This window comes from Cibotium barometz, chromosome 47, assembly GCF_041138505.1.
Source record: "Cibotium barometz isolate CiBa-2024 chromosome 47, ASM4113850v1, whole genome shotgun sequence".
NCBI classification, from domain to species: domain Eukaryota; kingdom Viridiplantae; phylum Streptophyta; class Polypodiopsida; order Cyatheales; family Cibotiaceae; genus Cibotium; species Cibotium barometz.
The window spans coordinates 35,411,704-35,427,055 of NC_141092.1; the positions used below are offsets into that span (position 1 = coordinate 35,411,704).

General features: G+C 45.0%; 1 protein-coding gene across 2 annotated transcripts in view; it reads right to left on the reverse strand.

Annotated features, from left to right (window-relative positions):
* Nucleotides 1-15,352, reverse strand: part of LOC147611626 (uncharacterized) — a 62,301-nt gene that overhangs the window by 44,633 nt on the left and 2,316 nt on the right. For both annotated transcript variants that reach the window (XM_086784698.1, XM_086784697.1), the window contains exon 2: nt 9,980-10,057. In XM_086784698.1, coding sequence (XP_086640824.1) covers nt 9,980-10,057 — 78 coding nt within the window. The remainder of the gene's footprint in view (nt 1-9,979; nt 10,058-15,352) is intronic.

A 15,352-nucleotide genomic window follows, 5' to 3' on the forward strand; every position in this document is an offset into this window, starting at 1 on the left:
GGTGATCCAACCCATGAGGGTGCAGGACAGCCAGCTAATCATGAAGATGGTGCAGAAATTCGGCAGGAGATTGAGCCAGAAGTTGAGCCAATTATGGGGCAACGGGCTCCACAGGTCAGACATATACCTAGATGGTATTTGAGGACGTTACAGGACAGCCATCTAGATACTCCTCTTGCTGACCGTACTCGTAGGGAGACACGGACCAATGAGCATGCACACATCATGGATTTAAATATGGTTATGGCAGCTAGTTTACAGGATGATGATGAGCCTGATTCATTTGTGGATGCACGAGACAATGTGCATTGGAACAAAGCCATGCAAGATGAACTTGATTCTATTAAAAAGAATCAAACATGGGATTTGGTTGATCTGCCCAAAGGCAAGAAAGCCATTGGTACTAAGTGGGTCTATAAGTTGAAAAGACATGCAGTTGGATCCATTGACAGGGACAAAGCCCGTCTAGTTGCAAAGGGCTATGCACAGAAGAAGGGCATTGATTATGAGGAGACATTGGCTCCTACATCCCGTATGTCGACACTTAGGAGTGTCATTGCATTGGCTGCACATCGTGGTTGGGTTGTTCATCAGTTGGACATCAAGACTGCTTTCCTACATGCGGACCTCGAGGAGGAAGTTTATGTACATCAGCCCATAGGTTTTGCAGAACATGGTCATGAAGGGAAAGTATGCAGGCTGAAAAAGGCCTTGTATGGTTTGAAACAAGCTCCACGAGCTTGGTATGCAAAGATAGATGCTTTCCTGCTCACTCAAGGTTTTGTGAACAGCCCATCAGAAGCCACTTTGTATGTAAAGAAAGAAGAGAAAGATCTGCTGGTCATCAGTCTTTATGTAGATGATCTTTTGCTCATGGGATCAAATGATGACAAAATTGCAGCTTTTAAAGAGATACTGCAACAGACATTTGCCATGTCTGATTTGGGGCTCGTACACTACTATTTGGGCATACAGTTTGTGCAGGATAACAGAGGCATTGGGTTGTTGCAATCTCGATATGTTGCTAAACTTCTGGAGAAGTTCAAATTTCAGGATTGCAAGCCTATCAGCACTCCTATGGAGCCTGGGATGAAACTGTCACTACAAGATGACAGTATTTTATTTGATGCCACTATATATGCTTAGGCAGTTGGGTGCCTTATTTACTTGTGTACTACACGGCCAGATATTCAGTATGCCGTATCTCAGGTGAATAGATTCATGCACAGCCCGCAATTGTCACATTGGCAAGCTGTGAAGCGTGTATTTCGGTATTTGCAGGGTACCTTCTCTTGGATTGCTTTATCCTGAGGGGGGTAACATGCAGCTATATGCTTACAGCGATTCAGATTGGGCTGGTGATTTTGATACCAGACATTCCACTAGTGGAAATTGTTTCTTTCTTGGCTCTTCATGTATTTCTTGGCTAAGCAAGAAACAGACCACAGTGGCTACTTCGTCTTGTGAGGCAGAGTACAGAGCAGCCTACACTACTACCGTTGAGTGTGTATGGTTGCGTCATCTTATGACTGATATGGATATTTCAGTGGAGGAGCCTACACCTATCTATACTGATAGTCAGAGTGCCATTGCTGTGGCCAGGAATCCTGTGTTTCATGCTCGTACGAAACACATTGAGATTCACTATCACTTTGTTCGAGAGAGACTCCAAGCAGGTGATATCAGTCTGATTTACTGCCCTACAGATCAGAATGTGGCAGACATCTTCACCAAGACACTACCACGTCCGAAATTCGAAGCATTCCGCACTGCTTTGAATTTGTTTCCTTTTGGTGGATGATGTACAGTGATCACATATCACTCCAGGGGAGGTTTGTTGGGTTTTATGCTGTGTATGCACCCAGGGGAGTGCTAGTGATCATCAGTAGGTGACTAGGGCACTTTTTACTTCAGTTAGTGGAGGTTTTTTCCCCCAGTTTAGCTTAGTTTCACTTATAAACGTTTATAAGTGATTTGGTCCACCTGGCACTATTTATGGCCGGACCATGTGAACACACTTTAGGTCACATCTTTTATATGTGGCTATTGTACTTCATTTCATTATCATCAATACATGAGAAAACGTGTTCCTCTCTTTTCTCTCTCACGCTTCCTGTTGATGTGCCTTCCAAAACCCTAACCCTAACAACCATAGCCCACATCATTGGCATATGATTATCTCATTGATATTGGTGATTGAGACACAATTGGCTCTTATGCCAGTGTCTAGCATATCTTCCATGGAATTCTCGCCCATTTATTTTGGGACATGATTTTGATATTGGTATTATGGAGACTTATTTAGTCTCACCCATTTCTTTGGGACATGGATTCTTCAGTTATATTGGATTTTTGAGACTGTCTCGTCTCACCCACTTGATGGGACATGATTATATCTTGAATATATGGCTTGAAGCTTAAAGTTGCGGACAACTTTTAAGAAGCTGGGGAGGATGTCACCAACCTGGACATTTCTCAGTATGAAAGGGGTCTGGTGGACTCCACGATGTCTAAATATTTGGAAAGTACAAGCTTTGGGAATGGGGGATTATCCTAGAATACAAAGGACCACACTCCTAAAATTTAGGAGAGTTGCTATTTTTGGCCCAACTCCGATGGAAATTCTGTTCGCGTCATTACATCTGGAATTGAGCAAATACAAAGAGTTGGCAAAGTGCCTATGACAGAATGTCTACTAGTTGGGATATTTTTAGAGGTAAAGATTATTTAAGGACCCATCTTTGAGATTAGGACATGTGGCAAGAAAGTGGACCAAAGTGAGACAAGTGGCCTGACACTTGTTAGAAAATGGATCAAAGTGAGACACACTTGTCACTTCAGCTATTGTGTGGCTCTCCACTTGTCATTGTAGCCTTCTCTTGCCATTTTAGCTCATGGGAGGCCCAAATCTATAAATTGGAGCCCTCTCTCTTCATTAATGGAGGCTCTCTTGCTGCACACTAGCCTCTACCACCGTTACCGGCTGCCCTAATGATGGCTACTCTCTTTCTCTCTCTCTTGAAGGCTGCCCATGAAGAATACCGGCTGTTGGGGACTGTTTTGGAGGCTTCCATCGCGAAGAAATATTTAAGGCAAGGGTATTTAATCATTTATTATGATTTCTAGCCATTGTACTTGTTGTACCAGCCCTTGTACCGACTGTACCAACTTTTGTACTTGTTGTACCAGCCCTTGTACCGGCTGTACCACCTTTTGTACTTGCTGTACCACCCATTGTATCGGCTGTACCAGCTTCTATACTTGCTATACCAACCAATGTACCTGCTGTACTAGTCACTGTACATGTTGTACCAACATTTGTACCTGCTGTACCTGCTATACCAGCCACCATACTGGCTGTACCAGCCACTATACCTATTGTACCAGCCACTATACCAGCTGTACCAGCCATTGTACCTACTGTACCGGCTGAATAGAGAGTTGTACTTGCTGTACCGGCTCTATTGCATGAAGACCCGTGGTTTTTGGGGAAGAATCAGTACCCACACAGAGGTATATGGATTATGTTGTTGGCTCAGCATTTCTACAGCCTATGTTCCGGCCTGGTTGCCTTGTGTTGGGCTGTGTTATGGCATTTGTATATGGATAATCCGGCATCTCCCGTGGGGAGAGTAAGGCCCTCAAAGCTTGTACATGATATTATTCTCCTTGGGTAATAAAATACTCCAAGGGGGGGGGGTCGGCCCATTCCGGCCTCTATGTGGTGTCACATGTGCAAGCTCCATTTTCAGCATTTGTGGATATTTTGTCCAGCTTTATGTTTGAATGTTTTAATATGCATTGATGGTATCAACAAGTGTGTCTAAGGCCCTAGTCCCCCGGGCACCGCCGCCAGTTTACAGAGCGCCATTGGGTAAAGGCTCAATCCCTCTAAGAATAGGTAAACCCTCTGCTCTCATGGTCTCCACTCTAAGGCAATGAGATGAGATTTGGATCTGCCCAATCGCAATCCACCTAGCATGTGACGTGTGTCTACATAAACAAATTTAGAAGGTAATGCTTGTTTACACCATCAAAGGCAAAGAGCCTAAAATTGGGCGTCTCATCACAGGTTACAACAAAAGTGCCATGGGCCAGCCCGGCTAGGCGGCCAGGTTTGGGTGCTGCCCAGCACCCAATTGGCCAGGCTAATTGGCTGCCCAGCACCTGATGGCTAGACTAGCTGATGAAAAGGGTATAAATACCCAGTGTCACGTGCACACCCATGCCATGGCTAATCTTCAGCATGAATTGGCTTAATCCTTGATTAGTGCAGAAATTAAGACAAGCATTTAGGTCACCATCAGTAGCAGAAGCATTAACATCAACATCAGAAGCATTTGCATCAGCATCAGATTCACCATCGTCATTAGGAGCATCAGTCCATAGTCGGTAGCATGTGGACATCTCCTAGCATCAGTCAATCGGCCAGCATTGTGGAGAATCCAGCATTTTATGCCACCATTATATGTTAGTTTAAGCATTTATGGGACTATCCAGCAGGCCAACAGCTTTACAGCTGGCCTACTGCTGTCCCATCCATATATATAAGCACAACTCATAATTCAGCAGAACACAAGTCATTAGTTGACCATTCATACATCTAGTTTCAGCAAGAAGCATGTAGACGGGGCCTAGGTCACCCCTATGGGGCTGACCATAGCCCTACATCATGTACAAGCAATCAAGTCACCTTTTTGTACCATAGTAATACAAGAAAACTTGACACCTAATCTCTCTCCTCTGTGTCTTAATCATGTGTTAATTAGCATCAATGTTCTTAATCATGCTTAGGACTGTGGATCAGTACAGCAAGGCTTCTGTGCATGCAACATTGGTATCACAGCATTTAGGCTCAACCCACTAAGCTATGCCCCAAGGAAGGTGCACAGTTCCAACAGAAAGGACGCAGTAGGGTAGTAGATGGAGTGGTCTGCAGAACAGGCGAAGCCAAAGGAAGCATTCCCTGAGGGTAGGTACACATACCCAGTACCTCATTAAGCTCTCAGATTAGTTCCAAAGGCCTAGCAATAGGCATGATCAGTTCCGGCAGGTGACCCACTGTTGTGTCAAGGTTAAGGGAAAACAGGCATGGAGACAGCAGTGAACAGATGCTCAGTTTTTCATCAAAGACTTGGAAATGGTGGCATAAAATGTTGGATTCTCCACAATGCTGGCCGACTCATTCTGATGACTATCTAATGCTGGCCAACTGATGAGATGTCCACATCTACTCCACTCCTCTGCCATTGCCAGCTTCCCTCATACCACCCATACCCCCTCTAACGCTAAAGTAGGGATAATGCCCCAAAATGGTTGGTTACGAGGACGATGAGTGTCATGAGACTCGTGCTCGCCTCAAACGACAGAAAGAACTAGGGGAGATCTCTGAGCATCATGGGAGATCTACAGATCATATAGGGATACGAGGTGAGCCCTTCTCTTATGCCTCTACCACCATAGCTCCTTACTTGCACAGCTCTTCAACAAAGCACCTTGTAGAGGGCTTCTCACACACACGGAGCATGAATATCATTACCCCCATTCACAAATCAAGTGACCCGATGGACCTCGGGAACTACAAGACTCTCATGGTTGGCCATATTATGGCCAAGATATATGGATCACTACTTGAGACAGCACTCAACTCTCTAGCCGAGAGGGAGGGTCTTCGTGCTCCAGGACAAGCTAGGTTCCGCAGTAGCTTCTGCACACTAGATCATATCTTCACCTTGAGGAGCCTGATTGGGCAGGCCAAGTCACGGGAGCAGAGACTCTATTGTTGCTTTGTGGATTTCCGCAAAGCACTCGACACAGGGCCACGGGACCGGCTCCTACAGAGATTGTAAACTCTTGGGGTTGCCTTCAGAGATGATATGGGGGATCATTGCTTTATATGAGAGGGTGACGGGACAAGCAAGATGCCCAGGTGGTCTGTCAGAGGAGAGATATTACTATGGGGGTGAAGCCCACTCTCCCCAACACTCTTTGGCATGTACATAGATGATGAGGTCATAGACTTCATAGACTAGAGGAGGGAGTGGTGCATCTCTCAAGGGTTTTGGTCACTTTATTACTCTATGCGGATGACATCATTCTGATATCTAACTCGCAGGAGGGACTGCAGTGCCACATGGACACCTTAGATGATTTTTGTACACAGAGGCTTTTCAGTGAACCTTGGGAAAACCAAGGTCATGATCTTTCACACTTCCAGATGGGTTATGAAAGATACAATGATCACATATAGAGGTAGTTAGGTGGAGGCGATAGAATCATATGTATTCTTGGGTATTACCTTCACTAGTAATGAGAGCCGTTTCTCCATGAGACAGGCACCAAAGGATGGCTATTTGACACCTTAGTCACCCTAGCTATGATGTATGCAGCACCAGTATGGGCCCCTAACCTCTCTACATATGATTGGCGTCACATGGAGAGACCGCATATCCTCATGATCTCCAGGATGATTCGCAACAAACCATCAGTACCACATAAGATCGTCAGAGCAAAGCTCGCATTGCCCCCCTTGATGGTAGAGGGTCTATTTCAGACCATGGCCTACATTAGACGCATTAGAGGCACAGGTCCAGAGAGACTACCCCACTTGGCCATGGAGTCCTCACAGAGTATTGCCACAGAGGGCCATCACCCATCATGGTATGCTGCAATAGATGGGTGGTTCTCAGCACATGGGCTCGACATGGATAGATTACCGCCCTTCTAGTATGATGATGACTCCCCATACTTTACACTCTCCCGAGAGGAGAGGAATAGTCCTGAGACAAGATTTGATCCAGATGCACACCAAGGAGACTTGGTCGGGTCCCCTTCCCACCAAGATGCAGTACTACAGAGATCATTTCCTTAGATTCACAGGGGATGGATTTGTCAGACGCCCAGGCTATATGGATGTACACATGTCTCATGCTATGAGGATGACTATTGGTCAGATCATAGTTTCCTCTCACTGTGGAGATTGAGGCAAGGAGAGGTGCACGGAGCCCTAGAGAGGACAGAGTATGCAGATTATGCCACAGAGAGGTAGAGACGGAGGAGCATTACATATGCAGATGCCCTATATATTATGAGATCAGAGGGAGATACCACTGCTTGTTCAGAGAGGGTTTTGGCCCACTTAGCCGGGTGATGGAGTATCCTGATCAGAGATGCTTAGGCCTTTTCCTCCTTGAGCTACACTGACATAGAGAGAGGCTTCTACAGGTGCAGAGCCAGAGATCCCAGTCCCAGATCACTAGCTTCTTTAGGCCTATCAGTGAGCCACATCCCCCTCCCCCTATATCATCTACCTCCCGATGAGGGCTCACACTACAAAGAGCCTTGGAGATCAGACCTGCCAGGAGACCGCGACTACAGGGACACAGACCACCACTACTCCATCAGGCCCAGTTTGCCCAAATCCAGGCACGATACTGCATAGTTATGGAGGAGAGAGTCTAGAGGCTACACCAGGGCACAACAGATGTGAGAGTCCTCCTCGTCCCATGCCCCATGTATGATGTAATACACCCCACCATCTCCACTGGGTGGAATTAGAGTATACCACCTATCATAATTGTACATCTATAGCATGCTAGACAGTGACTACATAGTGAGCTACATATGACTAGGATTAGCTTTTCATTTCAGTTTTTCTTTCCATGATACTCAGGACATGGACTTGTTGTGTACAGATTTGTCTCATAGGCCAATCTAGCCTTCCGTAGACGTTAATGTATCTTTTCAGCAGAGGCAGGGTCAGGACACAGCGCCGCATCCACACCCAAAGGGGTCACTCTTGAGCGTGCCTCTGGGACAGACGCCCTAGACCTTGGGGTATCCGTAGCAGATCCAGATGGCATGGGAGGATTAGAGAGATCATCGCAAATCACCAGCAGATACCCTCCAGGCAGTTCACCCCGGAGGAGCTTGTCTTCATGCTTCAGCGACCTATGAGGGATTTCATCCACTGAGGGCCCGTCTATACACATTCATGAGCCTCACACACCCAGAGATGTCTGTGTGGACACTTTCGTCCCCTCTTAGTAGCTTCCCATGTTCCCCATGTTTCCCATTTTTCCATGTTACTCTTGATCTCTAGATCTATAGATGTTTAGATCTTTTCTCACTTTTTTCTTTTACACACCACTGACATTTGTACTTCATCTGTCTATGTTGTGTGTTATATTCGTCGCAAACAATTGCTGAATTTTGAGCATTGAACTTACCGATTCTTCCACCGAGCTTCCGCATGTAACACAACAATGGCTTCTGTAGGTTCGGTCCCCTCAATCTCCACTCATTGTTGAGAGAAAACAGAAGTCTCTCTGCCAGTATTCTAGTGTAAGCCAATAACCTACAGGGAAACACTAGTTTTAAAGAAGACTCCAAATTCATGGATAGGAGTGTCAAATGATGACCCTTAAAAAGTGCAGAGGAATGGAGGAGTCAACATGCTGTGCTGCAATAAATCGTGTAATGAGCTCTCCTGGTCAGGCCTGAACTGGAAAGGCTCTGGAACTTGGAAGGCCTTTCAAGCACCTGTGGAGAAGGCAGAACCTCTATCCAAGCTGGACAACTGATTATAATTACTAGCTCCAAGGGTCGTCCATGCTCATCCCAAATGGTTGTTCCATATGATAGGTCCTATCTCAATGTCCACTTCAGTAGCAGAAGAAATTGACTCTTCTGTCCTGCCCTCCTTACAAAACCTTGCATGGTAACAAAACAACCCTCAACATCCTAGCACAGTGTGCTGAGTAATCGAGCTAGCATTTAATGCCCCTAACTTCCTCAAACCTTGTATCTCCCCCACACCTTTTAACATGGTAAAACTTCTTCTAAACTACTTTATAAGTAAAGCATGTGGTCTGCAGACTAGCGCAGATGTGAGGGCCCAGATGAGTCCCAGTTACACTGCCTTTCGGATTGCCCAAAAGCCGAGCAGGCTTGACAGCGTATTCTATGCCTCTTCGCTGCCGGCCCTGCCACTTCCCACACTGTTACCTGTTACCTGGGGTGTAGGCGGAGGCCGGCCCCACATTCTTTAGTAGCCACAGCCCCCGTCCAACACTAGACCCCGGAGACTGGCACATGCCAGCACTGGGAGCTCTCCGCTTGGCACATCTGCTGGCAAGTGCGTTGCAGCAAGATTATTGCAGGCTAGTCCACTCCCCCTACAGAGACCATTCGAGCTATGTGGATTGATCTCATTCACACCATGTGGGGATGCCTGGATCACCTGGCGGGGGACTCACTGCGCATGCAGAGACAGCGGGAAGCCTTCTTCCATACCTGGAGCACCGGACCACCTTCATCCGGAAGGAGGGCACCGTCATTTGGCACTACCCTCCCCCTCTGATGTAGCCTCCCTTCGAGAGGCCAGCCATGGATGGAGCCCCCCCTTCAGATTTTTCAGTTCTCTTACTGTCATGGACAAGGCTGTATCACGCCTCTTGGCAGATTTTCTTTTAGCTAATACAAGGATCTATTTCTGAAAAATAAAATATGAATTTTAAATTTGTTACAAATGTGACGTTACAAAAAAAACTCTGTTTACCACATCAAACAAGCAGCTGCTCAATGTAAACTGCAACTCATGGAACAAATGTGTCTGAGTTGGTCTAGCAGTAAGCAGCTCATGCTTGTATCCCGAGGCATGAATTCCACTCACAAATGACATGGTCTAGTAAGAAACACTCAGTCTCATCCATGAGTGTGACTGTGGCGAGCCACAGTCACACCCTGGCTTGCCAACTATGGCAACCTGGCAAGGAAGGGAAAACTCCTTGCCTACAAGAACTATGGCTCTCATAGCATGGACAAGGCCATGTGTAGGTCTCAACCAGTACTTTGATGGAATAGATAACCTTGACCAAATGGAAAGTAATGAAAAAACATTCAATAAATAGTGGTTGGTCACTATAAAAACCATTGCCTTGGATAACAAAAAAAAATGAACAAATGCTAAGGCATTCACCTCATCGACAATTGTCCAAGCTGTCCGACTCCTTTCTCTTGAGCAATAGATTCCGTGATCATGGACTTGTTGTGCTTGCTGAAGCCTCCTGACCAGAAAGGGTCAACCATTGTAAAAATTCCAAAGAAAGCAAGATTACCGTGATAATTATATACAAGCAAGATTTCCTTGACAGTGTGTGAACTAACACTTTCATATAGCTCTTTAAAGGCCAGTACCCAATCTATCGTAGCAAAAAACATTCAACACAAAGTAAAAGGATGCATTAAAAGAAAATTGCATGATCACAAGTAAAGGCCAAATCCTTGTGGTGCCCATAAGCTGGAGTCAACTCCAAGTCAGTGTCAGCCTTTTCTTAAAATTCTAAGTCCAAATTTGGAATCTGCGTGTGCGATTTCACCCTAATATAGGATCCCAATAATTATGCAATCCCATGATTAATGATTATGAGTCATCCAACCGGACTCCCAAGTAGGGTTTACTTGAAATTCACAAAGACTCAAAGTGATGAAGCACTCTACTCACACTAGAAATGAATCAAATACAATGACATTAGCACTAAGCATGCTAATCACACTCTAATGACATAAGTAACAAAATAGTGAACACAGTCACAAGAAACGTTTCATCAATTTCAACACGTTTCGTTTCGTCACTATGGACGAAATAGAGAGATTTCGTAGTGACACTTGTCAAATCAAATTGAGAAAAAGTGAATTTAAGAATCATGTAGGAAATTTCAACGATTGAGTGTGAAATTAGATGCAATTGAGGTTGAAAGTAAGAAATTGGGAAAAAGTGAGAAATTGAAGAACTTGTAGGAAGTTTCAACAATTGGGTGTGAAATTAAGTGCAATCCAGGCCAATGTATTGAAATTGGATTTTATAAATTGGAAGAAAGTAATAAATTGAAGAGCCAATGGAGCACTTCTAGCAAATTTCAACAATGGATGTGAAATTAAGTGAGAAAACGAATTTGCACACAATGGTGTTCGACCATTGAGGTTGAAAGTATGAAATTGGGATTTGTAAATTAAGGAAAATAGAAGAGCTAATGGAATACGAATTTTCATATATTTTATCATTTCATCTTTATGGGTTTTAAAGAAAATTGAGGTGAAGAGAAGGCGAAAGTGAAGGGGAAGAGAAAGAAGAGAAGAATAAGGCGTCTTTTTTTAATTAAATTTGGGCGAAATAGTGTTTCTATTGGGAGTTTTTCGCTTCATTTTGAAACATTTCGTCCGTTTCGTGTTCTATGTTCCGTAGGGACAAAATAGGTTTTCATGTCACTATGATAGTGATTAGCATAATGAAGAGCTTAACACAAGGAATTCCACAAAACATTCACTAAGCTCTCATTAATCAAAACAATAGAAAGTACATGTTTACATATGCTCACCAAGTGCTCCAAAGGGACCTAAGTGCTGATGTCAGAGTCTACTACCCTTCTAGATCTATCCTAGGTAGAAGAAATAAACTCTTCGTCCAAATTGGCTTGATATCCAAGGGATATTCTGTCACAGACTTCTTAACCAATTGGTGACTTAGGAGGTGAAACAAGCTGCTACTCCAGCAAGGTGGAAGTAAGATCACGGCGATGTTCCATGGTCGATTTCCTAAGGTGCATTAAAAAAAGAGTGACCCGCATGCAAAAGAGAGACGGGCAATAAGCAGGTGGCAAGAGAAGGGCTTATAAAGAGAGAATAGGGAAAGAGGAGCAATGGAAGAAGGGGTAATGTAGACACTCGGGGGGGGGGGGGGGGGGGGGGGGGAGAGAGAGGAGAGAGAGAGAGAGAGAGAGAAGGGAGAAGGGGAGAAGGGGAGAAGGGGGAATTTGGCACTAGCTATAGAGTGTTACAAAGATCACATAGATAAAAATATTGGGAATCACAAAGTCAAGGAAGCGTTCGCAAAGTCGATGATGAATATCGATGTAGCCAAAGGTGTTCCATATGGAACTTGCGAGCTAAAACCACTCACGTAAGTCAACAACTCGGTGCTTGGAGGCACCACCGAGATGCGGTGGTGGCAATATGCCCCAAGAAAGTCAGTGTAGAAGGGCGACGCAAAGACAATGTCAATGTGAAGACACAAAAATGCAATGCAACATGTAAGGTAAAAATGCCCCGTATTCCTCCTCCCACATGGCATTAAGGTTTTGGTTTCACTAAGGGCATTACAAAAGGTAGCACAAAAAAAACTTTGGAATCACCAAGGTTATAAAGCCTTTCACCATAATTAAGGCTTTTAATGGAAGCAAGTCCTAGATCTCGGATTCACAAGAAGCAAGCTGGAGCTACAGTCTAAGCTTGCGTGAGGCCCCTTCCGTCTAACCTTACACCCCCCCCTCCCAAAAAAAAAAAAAAAGCAGGGGCCTTCACCACTTCTTCTCTCCTGCAACCCCAACTAACCCCCGCCCATCTACAACCCCCCCTCCCCCCCCACACCTAAGCCTGCACCTCCCCGCCCACATTCTTACCTCCGGTCCACCCTCCCACCCCCCTTGTGCGCCCACCGACACCCGCACCTCCCTGCCCCCTTCTAGAATCTGTCCTAGGTAGATTCCCTTGGCAACTACATGTTTACTTCAGGGAACTAACCTTAGACTTCATGTCCATATCAAATGCTAAGGTCAAATGTCACATACAACCTGAGAAGGGGTCTCCTTGGCAGCCTATTTGATGGGTAAAGAGTGGGAAGGGCTAACCTCAACCCTTTTGATGCAGTCGGGAAGGATGGTCTAATGCCAAACAACTCATTCTTTTTGTGGGATTTTCTACAGAAATGAACTCTTGGTCCAAATTGGCTTGATGTACTAGGGATATTCGTGCCCAATTGGGAGTTAGGAGGTGAAGCAAGCTACTGCTCGGGCAAGGTGGAAAGATGATCATGGGGTTGTTCCATGGTCGATTTCCTAAGGTGCACTAAAAAAGAGTGACACAGATGCGAAGGGAGGGAGGGGCAGTAAGCAATAGAAATAGGAGGTGGCGAGAGAAGGGCTCATAAAGAGAGAATCAGGAAAGAGGAACAAAGGAAGAAGGGGTAGATGTAGACACTTAGGGGCAAAAAAAAAAATTGGCACTAGCTATAGAGTGTTACAATGATCACATAGATAAAAATATTGGGAATCACAAAGTCAAGGAAGCGTTCACAAAGTTGATGACGAATGTCGATGTAGCCAAAGATGTTCCATATGGAGCTTGCGAATCGAAACCACTCACATAAGTGAACAACTCCGTATCTAAGGGCCCCGCTGAGATGTTATGGTGATACGTCCCAATGAAAGTCAATGTAGACGGGCGATGCAAACACAATGTCGATGTGAAGACCAAAAAGCATTCCATCTCACACATGGAGTGCAACATGTGAAGGTAAAAATGCCCCATATTCTTCCTCCCACATGGAACTTGGGTTTTGTTTTCACTAAGGGATTACAAAGGTAAGCACACAAAAAAAACATTGGAATCACTAAGGTTATAAACCCTTTCACCATAATTAAGGGTTTTAATGGAAGCAAGTCTCGAATCAAGAGTTCACCAGAAGCAAAGCTAGAGCTCCAATCTAAGCTGCATGAGGCACCTTGAACCTAACCTTAGCATGTCAGCCCTCCCCCCCCCCCCTAGGGCCACGGGGGTCCCACCTGAGCCTACACCTTCCCACCCGCATTCTCGCTTCTTGCCCCAAATCGCCTCCTCCCTTTGCCCTGTGCTCCCACCTGCGCCCGCACCTCCCCACCCCCTTCTAGATCTGTCCTAGGTAGATTAACAGAAGGTTTAATTCAAGGAACTAACCTTATACTTCATGTCCATATCAAATGCTGATGTTAAAATGTCACATAAACCGCTGACAAACAGTCTCCTTCGCACCTATTTGATGGGTAGAGAGTGGGAAGGGCTAGCCTCCTGAGCCCTTTTGATGTGATAGGAAAGGATTGTTGCAAACAACTCATTCTTTTTGTGGGATTTTCTATAGAAATAAACTCTTGGTCCAAATTGGCTTGATGTCCTAGGGATATTTCATCACAATCTTCTTGCCCAATTGGGGGTTAGGAGATGAAGCAAGCTCTGCTCAAGCAAGGTGGAAGGAATAGAAATAAGAGATGGCAAGAGAAGGGCTTATAAAGAGAGAATAGGGAAAGTGGAGCAACTGAAGAAGGGGTAGATGTAGACACTTTGGGGCAAAAAAAAATGGCACTAGCTATAGCGTGTTACAATGATCACACAAATAAAAATATTGGGAGTCACAAAGTCAAGGAAGCCATTCACAGAGTCAATGATGAATGTCAATGTAGCCAAAGGTGTTCCATATGGAACTTGCCAGTCGAAACCACTCACATAAGTGGAGGACTCCGATGCCTGGAGGCACCGCCGAGATGTCATGGAGATACGCCCCAAGAAAGTCTGTGTAGACAATCGACGCAACACGATGTCGGATGAAGACACAAAATGCATGTCCATCTCACACATGGATTGCACCATGTAAGGTAAAAATGCCCCATATTCCTCCTCCCACATGGCAATTGGGTTTTTGCTTTCACTAAGGTATTACAAAAAGTTTTTAAACCCTATAAGCACAAAGGTTTAAGGAGAGGAAAAAAAACTTTCCCCAACCCCCAGGCCGTCATCCCTCACACTTCCACCCTTTGTGATCACCGCCCTTGCGTCTTCTCCAACCAGTAGGTTGCCTTCTTATTTCATTAATATTTTGAGACAAAGTAGCATGGAGGAGCTCTTAGATTTCCTCGAGTCCTCTTCCATGAGGTTACAAAGCCTTTCACCATAATTAAGACTTTTAATGGAAGCAAGTCCCGGATTTGGGATTCACCAAAAGCAACCTAGAGCTCTAGTCTGAGCTTGCATGAGGCCTCTTGCACCTAACATTAGCATGTCAACCCTTCCCCTCGTCATTCCTACCTCTCACGCCCACCAAGCACACTATCTTGCCTAAAAGAATTGTAGCCATTAGTACTGCAAGCACCATCATGAAGCACAGTACACATCCCACACTTGACCATCAGTGTCGAAATCTTAGAAACGTCGATGCAAGAAGATTACATCAAATCTTCATCGATGTTCTACCAAGCAGGAAGTTTGTTAACTTCCAAAAGTCTATCTTTTCAGTTTGGCTTGAGTATCTCATCTCTCTCTCTCTCTCTCTTACTTTCTCTCTATCGCTTCTTCTTGTACAACCACTGTCATGGCTTAAACCACCTTCTCTCTCCTTGCTTCATCTCTCTTCTACACACTACACCATGATGATGATATTTCATTCTCCATAGCTGCATATGTGTGATCTTTTGGATGCCAATAGCATGTATTTCGGGTCCCATATCTCCCACTTCAATCCCCAAGGTGGCGGCCATTTGAGTGGAGA